The sequence below is a fragment of the Lontra canadensis genome, unplaced genomic scaffold (assembly GCF_010015895.1).
Source record: "Lontra canadensis isolate GAN:19392208 unplaced genomic scaffold, GSC_riverotter_1.0 scaffold7, whole genome shotgun sequence".
NCBI classification, from domain to species: Eukaryota; Metazoa; Chordata; class Mammalia; order Carnivora; family Mustelidae; genus Lontra; species Lontra canadensis.
The window spans coordinates 35,755,559-35,774,944 of NW_022631001.1; the positions used below are offsets into that span (position 1 = coordinate 35,755,559).

Genomic DNA, 19,386 nt, shown 5'->3' on the forward strand with positions numbered 1-19,386 from the left:
TCTTCCTTATTCTTGCCTGCTTGGAACAGTGACTGCACGTGCTTGTACTGATCCTCGAGACGAGCGGTTTTCTTCCTTTATCTGCCTATTTATTGAGCAACTTCTGCACGCGAGCCTTTCTCTGCCTCAGTGTGGGAGATGGAGGATCCGCCACTGTGGTGTTCTGCTGGCCCCTTACCAGAGTTGTACAGATGAGGCATGAACTTGGGTGTCTGTGGGACACTCATCACAAAAGCTATAAGACTTAGAGTATATTGAGCACGTGCCACACCGTGAAGACAGTGCTGGGCGCCTTACCTGTGATCATTTAGGGGATAGGGAAGGCAGGACGGGACGTACACGTGTTGCCATCATGAGACTGTTGAGGCCAGCTTTTTTTTCCCTCTGTGACACTCACCACAAGACACTGAAGGGCTTTTTAATGAAAAGGTTGGTCAGGGGGAGCGTTTGTAGCTGTCTGTCAAAGAGGGCAAGGTCAGAGAAGTTTGATGAGTTGTACCTTGGGAGTGGAGAGAGATTGAGAGAGAAAAGGTTCAAGACTTGGAGGACCGGGGAGCATCCAAGGAAGGACTTTGGGGGGTGGGAGAGACCCCTGTGTTGTTAGGAAATGGAGGGGCTTGGCCTTGCTACCATTGAAGGAAGGAACTGAAAAAAAGATGAGGTGGTTGAGAGTGACAGGGACCACATAAGGAGAAAAGAACATGCTGGAGACCGAGCTGGGCCTCACTGCCTCACCTCATTTGGGTCGGGAAGGCCAGAGGACAGCGTGCCCTCCAGGGATTCACAAAGGCTGCTGGGGGTGTGGGAGTGTTCTGATGGACAAAGTGGGGGTGAGCAAGGGATACAGAGGTAGGAAGACCCTGTTGTGTTTCAGGGAGTCAAAGTATTCTTTCGTGTCTGCAGATTCCAAGATGCGTGTTTTTTCCCAGTGAGTTCTTGAGCACGCCTCTAATAAAAAGAAATGTAGACTGAATTCTAAGACGTGAATTTTTTCTATTATAATTTTAATTTCTGAGTCCCTTGGTGAAATGAGCACTGCTCATCCTCTTATTTCACTGCTTGTATTGTGTCTGCCTGTATTGTCTTGGCAGGAAGTGGGCAGCTTCCCTTGGTCGGCTTGCCTCATTTGTTGGGCTGCCTGGGCAGTTGGCTGCAACTCTCCAGGGCACCACAGCCCTGAGTTCTGGGCCCTAAAGAGGACTCAGCCCAAACCTGGTCCCCCATTTTGGCAGCCCGAGTATTGATCTGTCTGTCCTCTTCACAAGTCACCGAAGGGAAGGCTTCCCCCAGTTACAGCCTGGCCTGGAGAGCCTCATTCTCAGAGGTGGGCAGGCCGTGGTGCCCGAGGTCGCAGAGCCTCGTTTGACGTGGGAGAGCTGCCTTCTGTGCGATACAGCCCAGCCCCACATGCTCTTCGGTGTCCGCTGCTGGTGTGTGTTTAATAAACAAGACCTAGAATGTGTCCATTCTTTAAAAAAAAAAAAAAATCTGGTAGCCTGTGTGTAATATACACACACATATAGACACACACACGTTTTTGCACATTAATTATAAATGAATAGTATATATATTAAATACCGATTATAATTACATCACACAAACACACATTTTAGTTCCTCTAGGTGACCACTGTAAAAGTGAAAAAAGCCAGAGCCAGAGGGAGAGGGGGCAAGCCACCTTCCACACCCACCGATGGTCTTCTTGCCTCCACTGTTTCTCTGTCTGAGCCTCATGCTGCGGCCCTGTCATCTGACCCGGGGCCCCCCACCCCTGAGCTGATGGTAGGAAGGTGGCCGCCTCTCCTCTCCCGCCTCCTCCCCGTTGTGAAGGCCAGCTCCTGCCATTCAGGTCTACAGAGGGAGTCTCTCGCACATGAAGCCCTCTCTGCCTGAAATCCCTCCCCTCAGCTACGCTTCAGCCACGGGACTTCCTCAGCCCCCACTCCAAGAGGTCTGCCTCGTCTGTCTCTCCCCCTCCCCTCCCTCTCTCTCCGCCCTCTCTCCCCCCAACTCCCTTGCTGGTCCCATCTGCATTTGGGCTCTCTTCAGGGGCTGTCTCACACACGGCTCCTTCCGTGGACTTCCCTGCAGGCCCTCTCCCGGCCCTCCGCCACCTCGAATCCCCCCAGTGACCTGAGCGGATCTTAGATCTGCTCTGTTCACCATTAATTGGGTGCATATTCCCCTCGAACTCCTTGAGGGCAGATGCTCTGCCTCATTATCTTTGTGTCTCAAAAAAATTTGCTTTTATAGAGTCAAGAAATACGTGTTTGGATTAGTTTTTTTAATTGATTCTGGAAAGTTTGTGTGTAACTACTTAAATTGGCTTTATATATTTAACCTTCAAATTGTACTTGGTACTTCTTATTGAAGTATGCCACTTTGTTTTAAATAGGAAAGAAACATTTGTATTTCTAATGGATATGCCAGGCTGGGGATTTACTGCTTCCAGCAGGTAGAGGAGGAAGGAGGCCTCCTCTGCCCCCCTTTACGGCATATGGGATAAGTGATTCTAGAATAGTCATGTGACTCGCCCAGAGGCACACAGCGAGGAAGCCTCAGGTGCCAGATTCCCACCCACATCTCTCTGACTCTTTCCTGTGAACCACACTGCCCCCTAGTAATGATTAAGCTGGTTACTATGTACACACAGAATGCATTAGGACAAGTTTTACTTGTTTGCAGTTCTGAGCTCTCTCTGTGTTGAAGCTTCATAATTTGAGGGCATATGAAGGATTGTCTATCCCTGAATCAACAGTGAGCCAAGTAACAGAAACCAGGATGGAGCAGTGTCAGAGATACAGCGAGGGTTATAAATTCCATATAGATGAACGACGGGGGGAAAATACTCCAAATTTTTGGTAAATGGTCTTCCCGGGGAGACTGCTTCGTAGTAAAAGAAGAGAAAAGCAGTCATGTTCCCAAGGCCCGTTTAATCTGTACACTCTTAGTAAGACCTTATGTTCTCCCTCTTTACATTGAGTTTAGGGTTTCCTTTTGGTCCTTGCACTAATCATTAATAACTATACTGTTGTCACAGCTCAAAACTTTCCTATTGACACTTCAATCATTTTTAAAGATCTTGAATGTCCAACCTTTATAAAGCTAACCTTTTGCACTCTATTAAAATTTAAAAACCACTTGATTCTCAGTGAATGCCCCAGCTACTGGATCATGAAAGCATTACCTTGTGCCAAGGGCATGATTTCAGTACACTCATTCCTCTTTAACAAATAATAAGAAGTTTGACTTTTCATTTACACATCCTGCCAATCGCTAACAAGTTTCCATCTCGTTCAAACACCAGATTGATCCTAAGAAATTGAAAATATTGATTTAACCCTCTGTCTGATTTGTACTGCAGGCACCTGCTAGTGCGGTCTTAGCACATTACAATTGCTTGGCTGTAATTCCTCAGGGGACCACTAATAACTACCACATCTGTCTTTTCATCTTCTGAAATTATGCTAGCAGTTGTCCAAGTCAATTGTGATTCATTTGATACTGCTCTCCTTCAAGACATATTGCAACCAAATAGACTTGCTCACCAGTAATATATCTGATGACATAGTTAGTTCTCGTTAATTGACAGAATGATTCAGGCTTTTATGGATGGCATTAATTGGTCCCTTGTGTCCATGCAATAATTGACCAGACAGAAGAAGCAGCATTAGCTTTCACCCAGTCAGGAGAGTGTTGAGATGAGGTAAATGTAGTAAGGATGACAAAATGTCTGTATTTTTAATCAAGACTTTATCAATGAATTGGTGGAGGGGGTTTGGGGGGAATTCAGATCATCTTAATTATGAACATTGCATTTCGACCCGTAAAGCTTTGCTGAAATGCAGGTCTGCCTCTCCCCTTGCCTTCTGGGGTTAAAATGTTTGAATACAGGGTACAGCTTGTATCTAATAGATGTCAGGGCAAGAAAGCGCTGTATCTGAATTAAGAGAATGAGAAAGGAGAAAGATAAACAGTGCTTTTTGACATTCATCATTCGTAGCCTAATAGACCGGGCACATGAAATCTGAAGATGGGGGACTTTGTCGTGCCTCTTGGATAGAGAGCCAGTCAAGCCCCCAGAATGTTAGCATACGTTGTCTCATCTTCCTGAAACTTAAAATGCTCCTGCGCTGTGCTGCCAGAAAGTTTTGGTTCTCTTTTTCCTGCGGGGTAGAGTGTTTCATGGTCAAAATAAAAACAGCCACAGCCTGTCACCACTGTTGATTCCCTCGTTCTTGGAGCTACACAGAATCACTCCACGTTTCCGAGGTCTCTGATGATTTAGGCATTTTAGAATTTCTCCCACCAGAGGAGTCCTTCCTCCTTCCTCCTTTGGCTTACACATTTGGTGCCATGTTTCCCCAGCCGGAGTTGCAGCTGACCCTTGAGCTGGGGCCATTATCTGTGTACTTGACACATACAATTATGTAGAGACTTACCATGTGTGGAGTTGAGTTGCAGTATTACATCTTGAGGAATGAGAGTTTGAAGTTCGAATGGAGGAAAGAAGACATGGATAAAATTGGACGTCAACCAATATGTCTTATAGCCAGTGTCAACAAGTGACTGGCAGCCAGCGTTGGGGGTAATTACAGTTGGGTGTCAAACGGACCCTTGGAGGTGTGAAAGAAATCACTGTGTTCCCATTCGGAGAGGAGAGGGTGAGATAGGAGGTAGGCGGAATTCACAGGCAGAATTTTCTAGCATTTGATTTACTTAGATGATTCATTCTATCTGGGTCATCTGTGACTTAGGCTGGACAGTGGCTGGAACAGATATCCACGGAAGCTTTGGACTTGCGCACGTCCAATGCAACCTCCTTTTAAGGGCAGCGCACTCCGGCAGACCTGGGCTCAAACCCCAGCTCTGCTGTTGATTCGCGGTATGCTCTGAGGGAGCTCTCTAGCTGGTGAGAGGCTCCGCGTCCTCGTCTGTGAACTGGGAGTGATGAGAGCAGCTGTCCTATAGAACCTCTGTGATACTGGGGAAAACTGCGTTGCCTAGTGGCTGGTACACAGTAGGCACTCAATACACGATACCCGTGACTGATTAAAAATGTTTTGATTTTTCCTTCTGAGAGTTCAGAGGATGGTGAGTTAAATAGAGGTGTGTCTATAGAGTTTTTGTGTTTTTTTTTTTTTTTGTTTTTTTTTAAAACCTTGCCTCTAGTTGCATCAGATGGTCATTGTCTCTGTGAGATCACAGGTCACTTCTGTAGGACTCAGAGCATCATATCATGTAGCTCAGAGCGTAGCAGAGGGAGGGAGGAGGGGATGTGCCAGCAGTGAATATATGTAATAGCTAATTTTGTTTGTTTTCTTACACTAGAAAGCAGCATATAGAGAGAATTTTATCTCCACTGAATTGGGGTTGGGCTCCCAATCTAGCTCTAGCATTTCATACTTAACAAAACATTTTCTTCTTCATAGGAGAACAGACGTGCTTGGCAGTGAGATTTTAGATGGTAAAATTTATACAAACAAACCTTGGCTTCTGTGTCTTGCATTTTCTCTTACCTGCAGGTTTAGCAATGAGACTTCCTCTACAAAGAGGCAAACTCAGAGACCTCGTCTTTGGGAAAGTAAGGCTGGTACTTATCTGTGGACTTGACTAACACCACACCTTTCCAAATGAAAGCATAGGCACAGAGTAGGTTTTTAGTTGTTGGATGGATGGATAGATGGCTGAATGCCTTAATGCGCAGTTGGAGTTTTATTTGAGAGTCGTAATAATCTTTTAAAATGTCACTGTACCTGCAAGGACAAAGAAAGGGCGCTGAGTATAGTGTAAATGAGGTCCATGAGATTGATTCCTTGTGACCCCTAGCTGGGATCCCGGCATTGCAGGAATGCTATTTTATGTTGGAGCAGAGAGGTGACTTCCTAATTTTTGAACCTACTGGCTTGAGGGCTACAGTGCTTGGCACTGGGAGGAAGAGGTAATAGGATATGGCAAAGAAGTAAAAGTGGGGGGTTAGGGAGGAGAACTAGGAAAAAAAAAAAAAAACAACCCCATTGCTTCCTCCTAGGTAGAGGAACAGTGGATGAAGCCCCCTTTTCCTTTCAGTGCCTTGGAAAGGAAGGACCAGGTGGTCACTGTTTGTAGTCTCACGGTTATGGGTTGGATAGATTTTTGTGGACTCGTCTTGGGCTTATGAGCTCAACAAGATTTTGTGGACCAGCTGGAAATGTAACTCTGCACACTGGCTTTTCAGGGGCAGTTAATCCCAACTTTCAGTTTCTGATTTCAAGCCATGGAAAACTACCCATTCTTAGGCGGGGTACTTCCCCTACTCTTTTCTCTGCCTAAAAGGTCATTCTGAGAAATCTTCACCATCTTGCAGACAGTGTGAGGGGAATGGTGGAGAGTAAAGGCACCATTTGTCACAAGAAGAAAAAGCAGGTCTATTTTTCCTCTGGCAAAGATGACCTTTGAAAAGTATATTGCACACCTGGGTGGCTCAGTGGGTTAAGCATCTACCTTTGGCTCACTCAGGTCATGATCCCAGGGTCCTGGGATTGAGTCCCACTTTGAGCTCCCTGCTCAGTTGGGGGGGGGGGCTTCCCCCCCCCCCCCCCCCTCCCCCCTCATGCTCTCTCATTCTGTCTCTCTCAAATAAATAAAATATTTTTAAAAAAGTGTTGTATTATGAAATGCAGTTTCCTTAAATACAACTAACTCAGCTGTAATGCTTGCTTTTTTTATGTTCAGCAACTAAGCCCAAGTTAATTAGAGTCCCATAGTGACTCTCTCTCAAACCAGTCACACTCACATATACCCTAGTGCATAAAGGCAAACAACTTAATGAACTTACTCTCCCTCAATAATTATCTGGAAATTAACTATTTATAATGTCCACAAGTTGACACTGCAATCATATTTTAAAATCTGCTTAGAACAAAAAGGGACCGACATGGTTGGTTACTTTCTCGTCCCTCCCTTTGCTTGTGTCGCCCTTACTGTGAAAAGAAGCCATTCCCTTCCATCACACTCTAAGGCTGTGTGTTTGATGTTAATCTTAATTTCTGTAAACATTCCACCTGTATTTTTAAAAATATTTTATTTATTTATTTGAGAGAGAGAGCAAGAGTGAGCAAGTGAGAGAGAGAGAGCACAAGCAGGGTTGGGGGCAAAGGGAGAGAGAGAAGCAGACTGTCCGCTGAGCAGGGAGCCCAATGTGGGACTTGATCCAGGGACCTTGGGATCATGACCTGAGCCGAAGGCAGACGCTTAACCCACTGAGCCACCCAGGCATCGCACATTTCATATTTGTTATGTCATTTTTGCAGATGTATTGGTTTCTCATTGGGCCCTTCCCTCATGTCAGGACTTGAGCCCTCAGTAGTGGACAGGACAGATGTGGCTATTGCCCTCATTAAGTTGAGAGTGTCTTTGGCCACATAGGCATTACATTCTTTTGCTAAGGCCGCTGTAACAAAAGACAACAGACTGGGTGGCTCAAAAGCAAAAACGGACTTTTCTCATAAGTTGATTTTTCTCACAGTTTTGGAGGCTGAAAGTCTAAGATCACAGTGTCAGCGCATTTGGTTTCTCCTGTGGTCTCTCTTCTCACTGTCCTTCTTTGGCCTTACCTCTGTGCACACAAATCTCTTTGGTCCCTTCCTCTTCTTAGAAGGACACCCATCATATTGGATCAGGGCCTTATCCTTCTGACCTCATTTAACTGTGATTACCTCTTTAGAGGTCCTGTCTCCAAACCCAGTCATGGTGGGGGTTAGGGCTTCAGCTTACAAATTTGGGGGTGGGTGGGACCCACAGTTTAGTCTATAAACCATGTTCATTGTCAAGGGCTGTCTAAGATGGGAATTGACGTAGAAGTGGCAGTTGGCCAGGCAGAGAAGGAGGGGAGAAGTGTCTCAGGCTCCCTGTTTGAAAGCCCAGAGGACAGGAAAGAGAATGCGGCAGATAATTCAGTGTGACTGGATTTAGAAATAACTTAGCTTTTTTTCAGTCTTGATTTTGAATGCACGTACACACGAATTATAGTCTTGAATTGTATCAGCTCTATCGAACTCAGTGTACCTTGTCCTTGGACTTGTGAGCTGTGCGCGTTGTGAAAGTGGGATTTTATCCATGGAGAGTCCGGGTTACGCAGTGGGATTGACCAAGTAACCTTCTCCCTACGCGTAGTCTGTGCTGCTCTCGTTGGGTTTCCGGTCTGCGCTCCCAGCCCCCACCACCCCACCACTAGCAGGTGCTATCCCATGCAGGCATTGTGTTCAGCAGGTGGACACGGTGGGGTGAGATGGATTCCCCAAAAACAAAGTAGGAAAATAAAGAAGGGGAAGAAACCCATCCATGACGACTAGCACCCAGAGCTTACCACTGTTCGCATTCTGTGTATTTCCTTCATATGAGTTTATTTTTGGTTTACAAAGTTGCAGTCATCCTCCATGTGTGTTTTATTGTGCTTTCTTCAGGTAAGGCATAAACCTTCCCTATTATGCCTATTTAATGTTCTGTCCGGAGAGAATTTAATAATTGCTTGAGTTTGTTTCTCTTATTTCCCCCCACTAAGATAACTGTGACAGACACCTCTTAGCAAATGTCTTCCCCTGGGATTCCAGATTATGTCCCTAAATTACCTTAGGAGCAAAGGTCATTTTAAGGCTTTTTTTTTCATACATATTATCAAACTGTTGGCCAGAAGGGTTGGATCAGAATATCCATGCATTCCCCCAACAGCCACATGTTCTCTTGGGATCTGGGAGGGTTACGGGTATTTCTCATTGCGTTGACTTGACTACCCCTGAGGAGAACCTTTTCTCATTTTATCAGATCACTTCTGTTTCTTTCTGTGACCATCTCTCTGTTGGGGTGGGGGTGCTATATGGGGGAAGGCAAGCTCGCCCTTCCCTGGTCTAACTGGCGACAATGAATGCTGGAAGCACATGGGTTAGTTTCTGTTTGACTGAGGGCAGTAATTGCATTCAGACTGCACTGAAAATGATGTGAATGAGAAATCATAATGGCAATGAGAAATAAATTTATTTAGACCTAATTTTGGACTCAGCCAGTGGGTACATTGTGTCTGCGATCTGTCAGATACTGTGCCCACTGATCTTATAGAATGTTCTTTAGTGATCCTCACGGTAGTCCTATCAGGGAGTTTTAGACTCTCTTTACCTGGAAGAAAACTGAAGTTCACATGAGTTCAAACTGAAATTTGAATGAGGCGTTCCCTACACCTAGGCTGGGGCTCCTTTTTCTAAACAGTCTGCCTTTTTATATAAGATCCGGTGCCGGTGTTTTTATATGAGTATTTAATCCTGCCATTTTCTGTTGGCCCCTGGAATGCCAGGCCCAGTGTTAAGCTGCTCTTGCAGGAGGTCATGAAGAGACAAGCACAGTTCCTGGCAATGACAGTGATCCTGGGATTGCCCTTGGGTAAGGACAGACTGAAGACATTTGCCCTTCTCTCTGGAAAGAAGAAAGTTGGAAGGGAGACGTAAAGGAAGCTCAAAATCATCAAGGGTAAATGTAGATGCCATTAGAAGTTACACGGGAAGATTTTTAGGGCAGAGGGTTGCATGATACAGCTCAGATCTTGGTACTCTGCATATCTCAGTAGCCAAAATTGAAGTGATGTGGACATTTTGTGGATGAAGGAATGATTCGTAGAAAATGGTTCAGAGAATGAATGATTCAGAGAAGCAGCATAGTTGGAGAGAAGACTCCAGCTTCTGAAGGCTGAAATGATGGATGGAGGACCAGAATGCCTCCCTCAGCGGAGAAGAACATCGGAGGTGCCCATGCAGGGTGGGCTGGGTGTGAGGGGCGGGGTGGGAGGGATGGGCCCAAGGACACCCTGGCTGTAGATGACTCCTCCCGGGGTAAAGCAGGGACTCACCGGCCAGCTTCACCTCCTCATCCTTGATGTTTGAGAACATATTGTGGATTTGCTCAACATGAGTCATTTCACCTCCTTTATACCTCTGCTGTATCATCCATCTGGTTGAGAAAATATTTCATTCTTTCATTTCAGAGGAATTTCAGAACCTGTGGGATTTTGAAAGCAATACTGTTGCCTCCCGACATGCAGCATATCCCTACAAATCCAAATAATGGAAGTGTTCCATGGTGATGGGGGCTCCTTTAGTGAAACGGGGTATGTTTGAGAGGAATGCGTGGCAGCATGCCACGGCGGAGGGCTACATGGAACAATGGATTGCCTTTGGATACTGTCAAATGTGGACGATGCCACATGGTGTTCAAGGGCTCTGATGCTTTGAGGGGAGAGCAGCCTTGACTTTTTGATTATGTAACAGTGATCAGAATAGACTCTGGGATGTAATTCCACAAATATTCGGATTAGGTTTTTCTTTCTAATAAAGAAGAATTTCAGATTTAAATCCTGCCGGAAGCAATGTTTAGGGCCTACGTGATGCATTTCCTAAATGCTAGTGATGAGATGCCCTTGAAAGAGAAAATTTAACCTTCAAGTAAAAAGTCAATACAGAAACAAATGTTTGCTGTCGAGGGGATCTCAATTGAATATTGCCTCAGAGTCGGAAGGCCTCAGTTCTTCCGTGCTTCTCTCAAGGAGTGGTGTGGCCATGGGCATGTCCATCTCCTTGCTTTAATTTTCTCACCTGCAAAAAAAGGTTGAAATTCTTAGGTGAAGTTATTCCTCAGGTGTCTTCTGGAGCCAAACATCTCTGATTTTCTTCAAGTCTCTAAGACCATTCTTCTGAGAGTCCAGGCAATAGGGTGACAAATATTTTCATTGTTTTTTGTTGTTGTTGTTGTTGGTTTTAGTGATAATATTTCATAATTAAGAGACTTGAGTAGACTAGAAACCACACACATGGCATGAAAGGGTTTCTCAGCAGAAACTGTGTGGTTCCAAGTGGAGAAACAGGCTCATAAATTCCTCTTGACAGAAAACATATTACCACACAAAGAAATCATGAAAGACCTCCGAGCAAGTCTTTTTCATAGATTTGGAAAATTCCAAATAATATATTCTTTTTCTAAAATAATGTTTTCCTTCCAACTTATTTATTAAAACAACGACCAAAAAAAAAACCTTTTTCAAGTCCTAAGCTTCAGAAAGAAGTATGATGCCCACTGTGTGTATTGCTGATCCATTCATTCAGGCAATGTTAATTGAGCATCTTGCCTGTGCTGAACGATACCCTGGGAGCTGGGGATGGAGGAGAGATGGGAAAAAGCCCCTGACGCCCTGTACCCTGGACAGTGCTACAGAAGGAGGTTTGGAAACAAATGGTGGATGTCGAGGGCGGTTATGAGCTGGCGTTCTAGGTGCAAGGAACTGCGTGGATACAAGGCCCAGGGATGGGAAGGAGGCACTGAAGACAGCTGGCGGAGACTTCGTAGTTTGATTACAGGAAGATCACTCCGGTGGTAGCCTCAAAGGAAGGGTGAGAGTGGGGGAAATGGAAGATCAGGAAGCAGGTGGGAGGCTACTTCCTAAGGAAATGGAGAGGCCTCGGAAAAGGCAGGGTGAAGGCTGGAGGTGTGGATGGGTGTGAGGGGACAGGTGTGTGCGCCGTTGAAATGTTTGTGTATGGATCGTGTAAGGATGGAGAGGCAGAAGAGGAAGCCAGGCGTGACTGTGGGGTTTCTGACTTGTGGGAGTTGGTTGCGTCACCCCTGGGAAACTCACTGGTACGAATTCGCCGACATCTCTAGCTGACTTGGAACCTGCTGCCCCTTTTGGTGGAACCTGTGGAAGCCGTGACTAGACTTGAGGGTGGTTAGCCAGTCGTATGCTGACAGTTCCAGACACACATGCACATGAACACACAAACTCCCTCATGCACACACACACACACACGTGTTGATGAAAGTTTCCACTAATTTAAAGCACTTGTAGCACACGCTCTACAAATACTAATAAAATATGCAGTGCTTTTTGGGGTAGATTCCAAGTAGCCAGCTGACACTCACAGAATGTCTTCACCATCATCTCTTGTGATCTTCGCCAGACTGGTGGCGGCAGAGAGTGGCATCACACTCCGTCTCCGTTCAGGTCTGGGGATGTAGGCCTGGCTGCCTCACCTCCCTTACTTACGCTCCCAGAGGGCTGCTGGACATAGGCCTGCTTTGTCCACACTCCTTCCCAGACCACACACCATTCGGTAACTGCTCCTGGATTTCGTTTCCATTCGTTCCCTCCATGTCTTGGGTCAGTGACCGGAGTCCAGCATGTGCAACCGTATGAGTCACGGGACTTCCAAAGGGGCCTCTGATCCTCGGAACCCCACTGGTGAAGCCTTGTCTCAAACAAGACTCAGCCTCTATCAGACTGACAGTGGGCAGCCCGTGCAACCACAACTAGTTCTGTCCGTGGGCCTGTTCATTGTAGCATTTAAGAGATGTACTTTAATGTGTCCCATGATACACTTTTGTAGCTCTCATCCTACTTGGGCTTTCTTCCAGCATTTTAAATGGGGGACTTTTGAAGCTCTTTTTGAAACTTTATCTGACCTATGTTATACTTGACCATGTCTGTGATATGACTTGACCATGTCTGTTTCTTTTTTCTATTTCTCAGCCTCCTCTGCTGCTCCCTTTCCTCTGTTCAAGCCTCTGCTCTCCCCAGCTCCATTTTCCTTTTGCACTCTGGGTGTGATTGGTAGCTCTCCGGGTTAGTTATCAGCAACAAGCTGACCGTTGGACCTCCGCCTGAATCTCTTAATCCCCACCCTTGCATATCTGGCTGCTTGTCGGATACCTCCACATAGACGTCCTTTAGTGCCCTCAAATTCAAATGCCCCAGTGAAACTGGTTGCCTCCCCTGCTCCAGTGCCCTGTTTTTCCTGTATTCTTTGTTTCCAAGAGGCAGTACCGTCTTGAAGCCCAGACGGTCCACTGCTGTCGAAGTCTGTCCTTCCATCTGTACCGGGTACGGTCAAGAAGACTGGTAGCAGCAGCCCTTGGTCCAGTCCCTTCTCTTGCTTCTTCAGCAAGATCCTTCTCCGCAAATTCTGTTCCCCTTGCCTCCCTTCCTGCCTCCAATTAGCCCCCTCCGTCTCATCTTCATTCCGGAGCTACATTTCCCTTCCAGAGCCCAGGTAGGATGTTTAAAGCTCTCGCTCGCCTTGAGCACAAGTAATGGCACTTTGCCTTTGTCCACAGGGTGCAATCAGGGCGGCCAGCTTGGCTCGGCTTCTGCTGTTCTTCTAGCTACTCCCTTCATAAACCAAGCTAAATAAATACTCCCAGTTGCTCACTCACACTGAAAGGACTGTAATTAAATTGCAGAGGACGGTCAGTCAAAATTCATATAATGGGGATGATGGTTTCTGAGTAACAGTCTTTCTCAACTTTTACTTACTTTAATTTTCATAGCAGAATGACTACCATCTCCTGGCTCCTGATGCCTGGGTCTAGGCTAAGATGATGTCTTGGGACTCCCCTCAGTGTGCTCTTCAAATAGTTTGGGAGTGTTGTGTCCACAGACATGCCCAGCTCCCTCCACGTCGCCTCTCAAGCAGAGAGGGGCCCTGTTCACATTGGAGACTTCATGTTAAGGGAGGTCATAGGTGGCTGCCTGCGTGTGACCTCGTGAGAGGAACGGAATTAGATAATGCGTGGGGTGGACCGTTGATTCCTCCCCCCCCCAACCCCCGTAGCAACTTCATGGCTTCGGGGGAGGGGAGGGTTGTCCTGGAAATTTGCCCTCCCTGTCCTTCAGCTGCTTTGTTGCTGAGCCAGACTTGTCTGCAAATTGAAATGGACTGCTGGAATACTTTCTCTCTTCTCAAGTTAGCAGCCGTGGCTGTCAGGAATTTGTTACTGTCTGCTAACACCTTTTAGCATGAGAACATGCTAAAGGCCAGGCCAGGTATGGGAAGATGCCAGAGAGGGATTTCAATCTTCTAGACTCTTCATATGTGGAAGGAAAAAAAAACGGGGGACAGAATTAAGGAAACGCTTAAACATGTATATCACTACCTCGGGTGGCCCCTCCCCTGTGCCCCCTCCCCTGTGCCCCATCCCGGACTGCATCTCTTATCCACCATTACGTAGAGAGATGAGAAGGGCTACCTTTGGCCTGTAATGGGTGCTCAGAAGCCATTGGCTTTAGAGAGTATCTCTCTGCTCTTAGCACAGCTCTTGAGAAGGGGATGGGTGCTGCTTAAGAAGTGTGTTCCCTACCTTAACATACAGACTGTACTGAACTCTTTTCCGTCATTTTTCCCTAAGGGAAACTCACTCTATGGGGAATGCGAGCTTTGCGTTGTTTTTGGAAGGGCTGGTTTATAATTCTCTTGGGCTTTTCCAAGAATCGTCTAATCCCAGCACCCCACCCCCACCCACCCCTGACCTGTTCTGCTCTCATAGGAGCTGTCCTTCTTGTGTCTATGTGCATTTACTGGGAAGTATGCCATCTTCCTTTGGTTTGGATGTTGGAGACGCCCCTCTTTCATTATTCAGAGGGAAGCAGAAAGTGGAGGACTGGAGGACAGCAGTGCTTTCTTGAGGACAGCAGTGCTTTCTGATGTTCTCTAACTGCTTGTGTTCAGAAGGAATATAAAAGTAGCTAGATCTCATCATTGTGGTATCAAAGCATTACAGGGTACTAGACCTTTGGGGAAACTGAGGCTCAAAAAGGTTAATAACTTTGCCTAAAATCAGTGACTTGTCAGTGGCAGAGTTTTAGAAGCTGTACTTTTCCACACTCTCCTATTTCTGTGGAGGGATCTGGAAAGCTCTCATTTGAAAATGTGTCATGACCTCATGAAGCATAAGCCTCCAGGTTACATATGTTAAAGAAATGTAGCTGGTTTTCCCCGGGTGCCGAATTCTGGTGAGCAAGCTGATTCTGAATTCCTCAAATCTTTTCTATAGAGCAAAGAAGAACCAGTGAGACTAATGTTAATCATGGGAGCCTATTATAATGATATATAACTTGTCATAACACATTATAATATTACAGCAAATACATTTAACTCACAGAACATTCTCAGGGGGCCCTTAACTCCCTTTAACATTGTGTTCCAAGCGTCTCCGTAGCAAGATAGAGTTTCAGAGTTCTCTGATGCTGGCCACACCACCCCTGACCAAGCCAGCATTACGAGAACCCTTTTTAAAACCCCCTGCACCATTTCCCCAGGCTTAAAAGTGTGTTTGGTTTTGTCAGCACCTCGAAACGGGAAGTTGAGATTTGAGGAAAAAACCTTTGGTGGTTATGCGCTAAGCTGGCTGGAGAGTTGGAGTCCCAGTTGTCATAGAAACTGCATTGGTCCCTCATTTATTAATGGAGGCTTGGTGAACTCCCAGAGGTACTCTTGCCCTGTCCTGTAAATTCATTCTAGAAAAATGCAGGTTGACTTTTAGAATATTTCTCTGTCATTTCTCAGGCATTCATTCCTGGAGCCTCACAAGCTTCAGAAAATTGCCTGTATGCAGTTTTAGAACACTGATTTTTATCTGGCAAGCGTGTGTGAAGGCCGTTCCCTTTTCCTTTCATGCTTAGATCGTGTTTATGCCTGCCTGACTTGTTCAATAAGTGAATTTTTTTTTATTATGCCTCCTTTAAGAATTATGTGGATTTAAAATAAGGAAAGAGGGAATGGAAAAAATCAGTAATCAAATACACTGAAAACCTTGATAGCGGTTTTAGGAGAGTTAGATGTTTCTAAGCCTTTCTTAACTTTTACAATTCTAAACTTTGTCTTTCATCCAAAATGAAAGGTTTCTTTCTTCCCGCTTCAGTAAAACACTTTCAGAAAATGTCTCAGGCAAATGTTCTTAAAGTAAGTCTAATTTCACTAAACTAGCTCTCCCCTACCAGGCATATATATTAACAGTATTGGAAGTTGCTTCCAATTTTTTTTTTTTTTAAAGCTAATTGTTTATCTGGGAGGATGCAAATGGTGGTTTTTAAGCCTTTAAGTCATTCATCATGCCTGACAGCCTCTATTGTCTCATTGTTGAGTCTGAGCCAAGAGAGACTCTTTCTTGGTCTTGGGGGAGAGGTGCATGGATCTCGGTCTGCCAAGTCTGTGTTCTTGGGGAACCTGAGCCCTGCTCTAAAGGAAGGTAATGGAGGCAGACCCATAGGTCCCCTCCAGTTGGGAAAAATGGGTCCCCATTTTCTTCTGTCCCATTGAAGTTAGGAAGTCACTCCGTGTTCAAAGTAGAAGTGACGGGACTTGCTCCCTCAGTTCTTCCATTGTCTCTGCTGTTAGTTTTTAAGTGCATTTTTGTGGATGTAATAAAATATTGTTTATAGTCAGCTACAAAGTAAGTAATTACAGTGTGGCAAATGAAATTCGATATAGCTTTGTCGTGGTTTTTTGAATTTTAATTAAACCAGTCTTAGCGTGAATTATAAATGCCGCTGCTTTTGTTGTGACAAGCGACATTGACAAAATATTAATCTAATGGATAGTTATTCACAGAAGCTAAATGTCTTCTCTAGTCTGCAGGCTTGGGGTGTTTGTTTTTGTTTTAATTTTCAGTTTATGCTTAAAAAAAAAAAATCCCAGAGAAAAGAATAAAGTTTTAAAACCACATGAAACAAGAACTCCATGTATGGAATATTCCATCGTCGATATCTTGCCAGCCACAATTGCGAATGTCTCATGGCACAGAAAACTTTTTTATTTTTTTATTTTTTTTAACCAGATGTTTCTGTGGTCACTTTTTGGTATCGTTAAAGCTGGAATGAATAACCAACTGTTGACTACAAAGCCTAATATTAAAGGAATAACCAGCCCATGTTCCTATTAGATCATTTCCCTTTTATTTTATTTTGCAAATTACCTTGTGGTGTTGCTTAAAAATGGCATTTTGTTGGTTGTCTGTCCCTTTAAAAGCTAAATAATCCACGTTATTTTCTTTGGAAATTCTTTTAACTTGAATTTGTATAATTATCTGTAAATCTATTTATATATTTTTTGAGTGTGTTAAATATTCAGAAGCTAATTTTTCTTTCTGCATCTTACATGCTTCCCTCCATCATGGCTCAAAGCTTTTCTTTGGTTTAACATTCTGATGTTTAAAAATGAATGTGAAGAATTTAATTACAAGGTCCTTACATTAGTCCTGCAGTACTTTTTAATATGACAGACTTCAATCCAAAGATAAAGTGTTTACATGTTGTTTATCTCCTTCTGCCCTTCCAAGCTGACTTAGATCCCAAACATTGGAGTAAAATCAATTTCACTCTACAGATTTTTTCCTTCAGCATGCTAGAAATTCCCATTTGAAGAGTAGAGCCAATTATTCGTGTGTGTGTGTGTGTGTGTGTGTGTGTGTGTGTGTGTGTGTTGGGGTGGGGATGGTAAAATCACATGGAGTCAATTTCCAAATGTGATTGTAGCCTGTATTTTTTATCCAGGAATTAAATTGTTGCCCCCGCCACCACCAACCACCACTATCATTAGATCGTGGAGGGCAAGTGTAGAGAAGGTGCGAGACAGTCGGTTGTAGACATCCAAATATGACAGCAGAATGATCTCTGCAACAATATGGCAGTGCAGCATTTGCTGACTTCAGAGTGCCAGATCAACCCCAATATTTTTTCAGGGATGCTAAACCTCTTGTCATTGCTAAATTGGATTTGTCACTGAATGAAGTATCAGCTGCTGTTGGACAAGGCCATAAAAGCCAGCCGGCTGGCCCTTTGTAGGCAGGGCTTACCCAACGATTGATATGTTTTAGCACTTTTGGGATTATTGTGATTAAGAGGAAACCATTCTGAATGAGCGCGAGAAGGGGGTAAGGATGCACAGCCCACAGCTGGTGAGCAGCGTGTGTTTGCCGCTGAGGAAGTCACCATTACAGCTTTCTCTGGGTTCCTGCCCTGATTGATGGGTATGAAATCTTTCTGTGAGGAAGCAGCGTCCTCATTTCCTCCAGTCGCAGCTCTCCTGTGCAGGGCGCTAGGCATTCCGAATGTTGTGGACTTGAGAATTCCCAATGCTTTTCAAGCACTCACACGCATGCTCGCACGCCCACAGTGCCTACACGCGGTCGTCTGCACCCACCCGAGTTAATTGAGTTAACATGTAGTGATTTCGGGAATAACAGCAGAGTGTCCGCTTTCATTTCCCAGGCCTGGAGCTCTCCCGACAGCCATGAAAAATACACCTCCACGTCGTTTGTGCCCTCCTCGTTCGTCTGTGTGGGACACTAAGTGGTTTGGAAACTCAGGCACCTGGCCGAGGGCTTATTAAGTGCAGGAACCTCACTGTCTTCTTAGGACGGGTTTGTTTTCCAGAGCTGCTGCCCTCTCCCGGGAGCCGTGGAGCTTTCGCCTGGCGCTTGCACTGGCCCCGGCGAGCCCCAGCGAGGGGCGGCTTGTCCAGTAGACTGGAGTTTGAAGCTGCCCAGTCCTTGCAAATGCGCACGGAACTGGTCGCCTGTTTGGCCGTCCCAAGGAGACTGTGCCCGGTTCCCGCCCGGAGTTTGCTCAGCACACCACACTGGAAAGAGGCCGGCTTGCCAGGTCCTGCGGCGCGTCTTTCCAAGCCTGTGAAAAGCACGAATCATCCCACAGCAGAGCATGCTTACAGCTGGCCCTTTGCTAGCTTTGATCTGCGAATCAGGCCGCTCCATGAATGCCCTTATTGTCATGTTATGTGTACACAGTGTGTGAATTATTGAAAATAGGGAGGCCTGAGCCTCATCTGGTAGAGATTACAGTGCAGGCATGCTGGGCGAAGGTCTGTAATTGAAAATCCCCAGATGCTGTTTATTTGGCCTTTGTCACATGACCTGCTGCAGGAAGACTGTCTGAACAAAATGTTGCCTGCATGGAGAGTGGAGCCCACCCTCCCCCACCCCCGGAGTCTCCACAGGCTCAGTCTGTACACAGCTTAAACACCTGCCCAGAGGATTTTTCAAGGCTTAAAATAGATTCGCTCATAGCATTTAAATAGAGGGCATCTTGCTTGTTGGTTTAAACTGCTTAAGCGGTTGTTGACTTGTGGAACCTTCTATCCACACAAGGGTTTGCTGGATAATTTCACTCGGAGATATCTTTGCAAAGCAGCCTTCAGGGCTAGAGTCGTGCAAGGATAAGTAGTTTGGGCTTTGCCTTTTCTTTAAAAAAAACAAAACAAAACAAAAAAAACCCAAACGTGTGTGTTACATGAGCTTGCAGGTGAATCCGTGTTGACTGTGTGTGTGTGTTCCTTGTCTTTTAAAAACACTGTGGTTATCCAGAATATGCTCCGCTGGTTCATCTGCATTTTACCCAGTTCCTTCTTACCTGTTCTACTTGTGGAAGAGTTGAGATGTCTCTTAGAATATGTGTTGTTTTTTTTTCTCTGTCCGATGCTGAGTGTTACCCTCTGTGCAGGTGGTGGATTGAGGCAAGATGGTAAATCTGAAATGGGTGAAGATCACAAGAATTATAAACATGGTCATTGTGAAGAAGGAA

At 45.3% G+C, this 19,386-nt stretch overlaps 1 protein-coding gene across 11 annotated transcripts in view; it reads left to right on the forward strand.

Moving 5' to 3' along the window:
- TEAD1 (TEA domain transcription factor 1) overlaps positions 1–19,386 on the forward strand; it is a 253,414-nt gene that overhangs the window by 150,904 nt on the left and 83,124 nt on the right. Inside the window, exon 1 of one of the 11 annotated variants that reach the window (XM_032853508.1) lies at positions 19,323–19,326. The exons of the other annotated variants lie outside the window; for them this stretch is intronic. Within the exon in view, the coding sequence (XP_032709399.1) occupies positions 19,324–19,326 (3 nt within the window). The 5' untranslated portion in view covers position 19,323. Of the gene's footprint in view, positions 1–19,322; positions 19,327–19,386 lie in introns of those variants that run through there. 11 annotated transcript variants of the gene reach the window in all.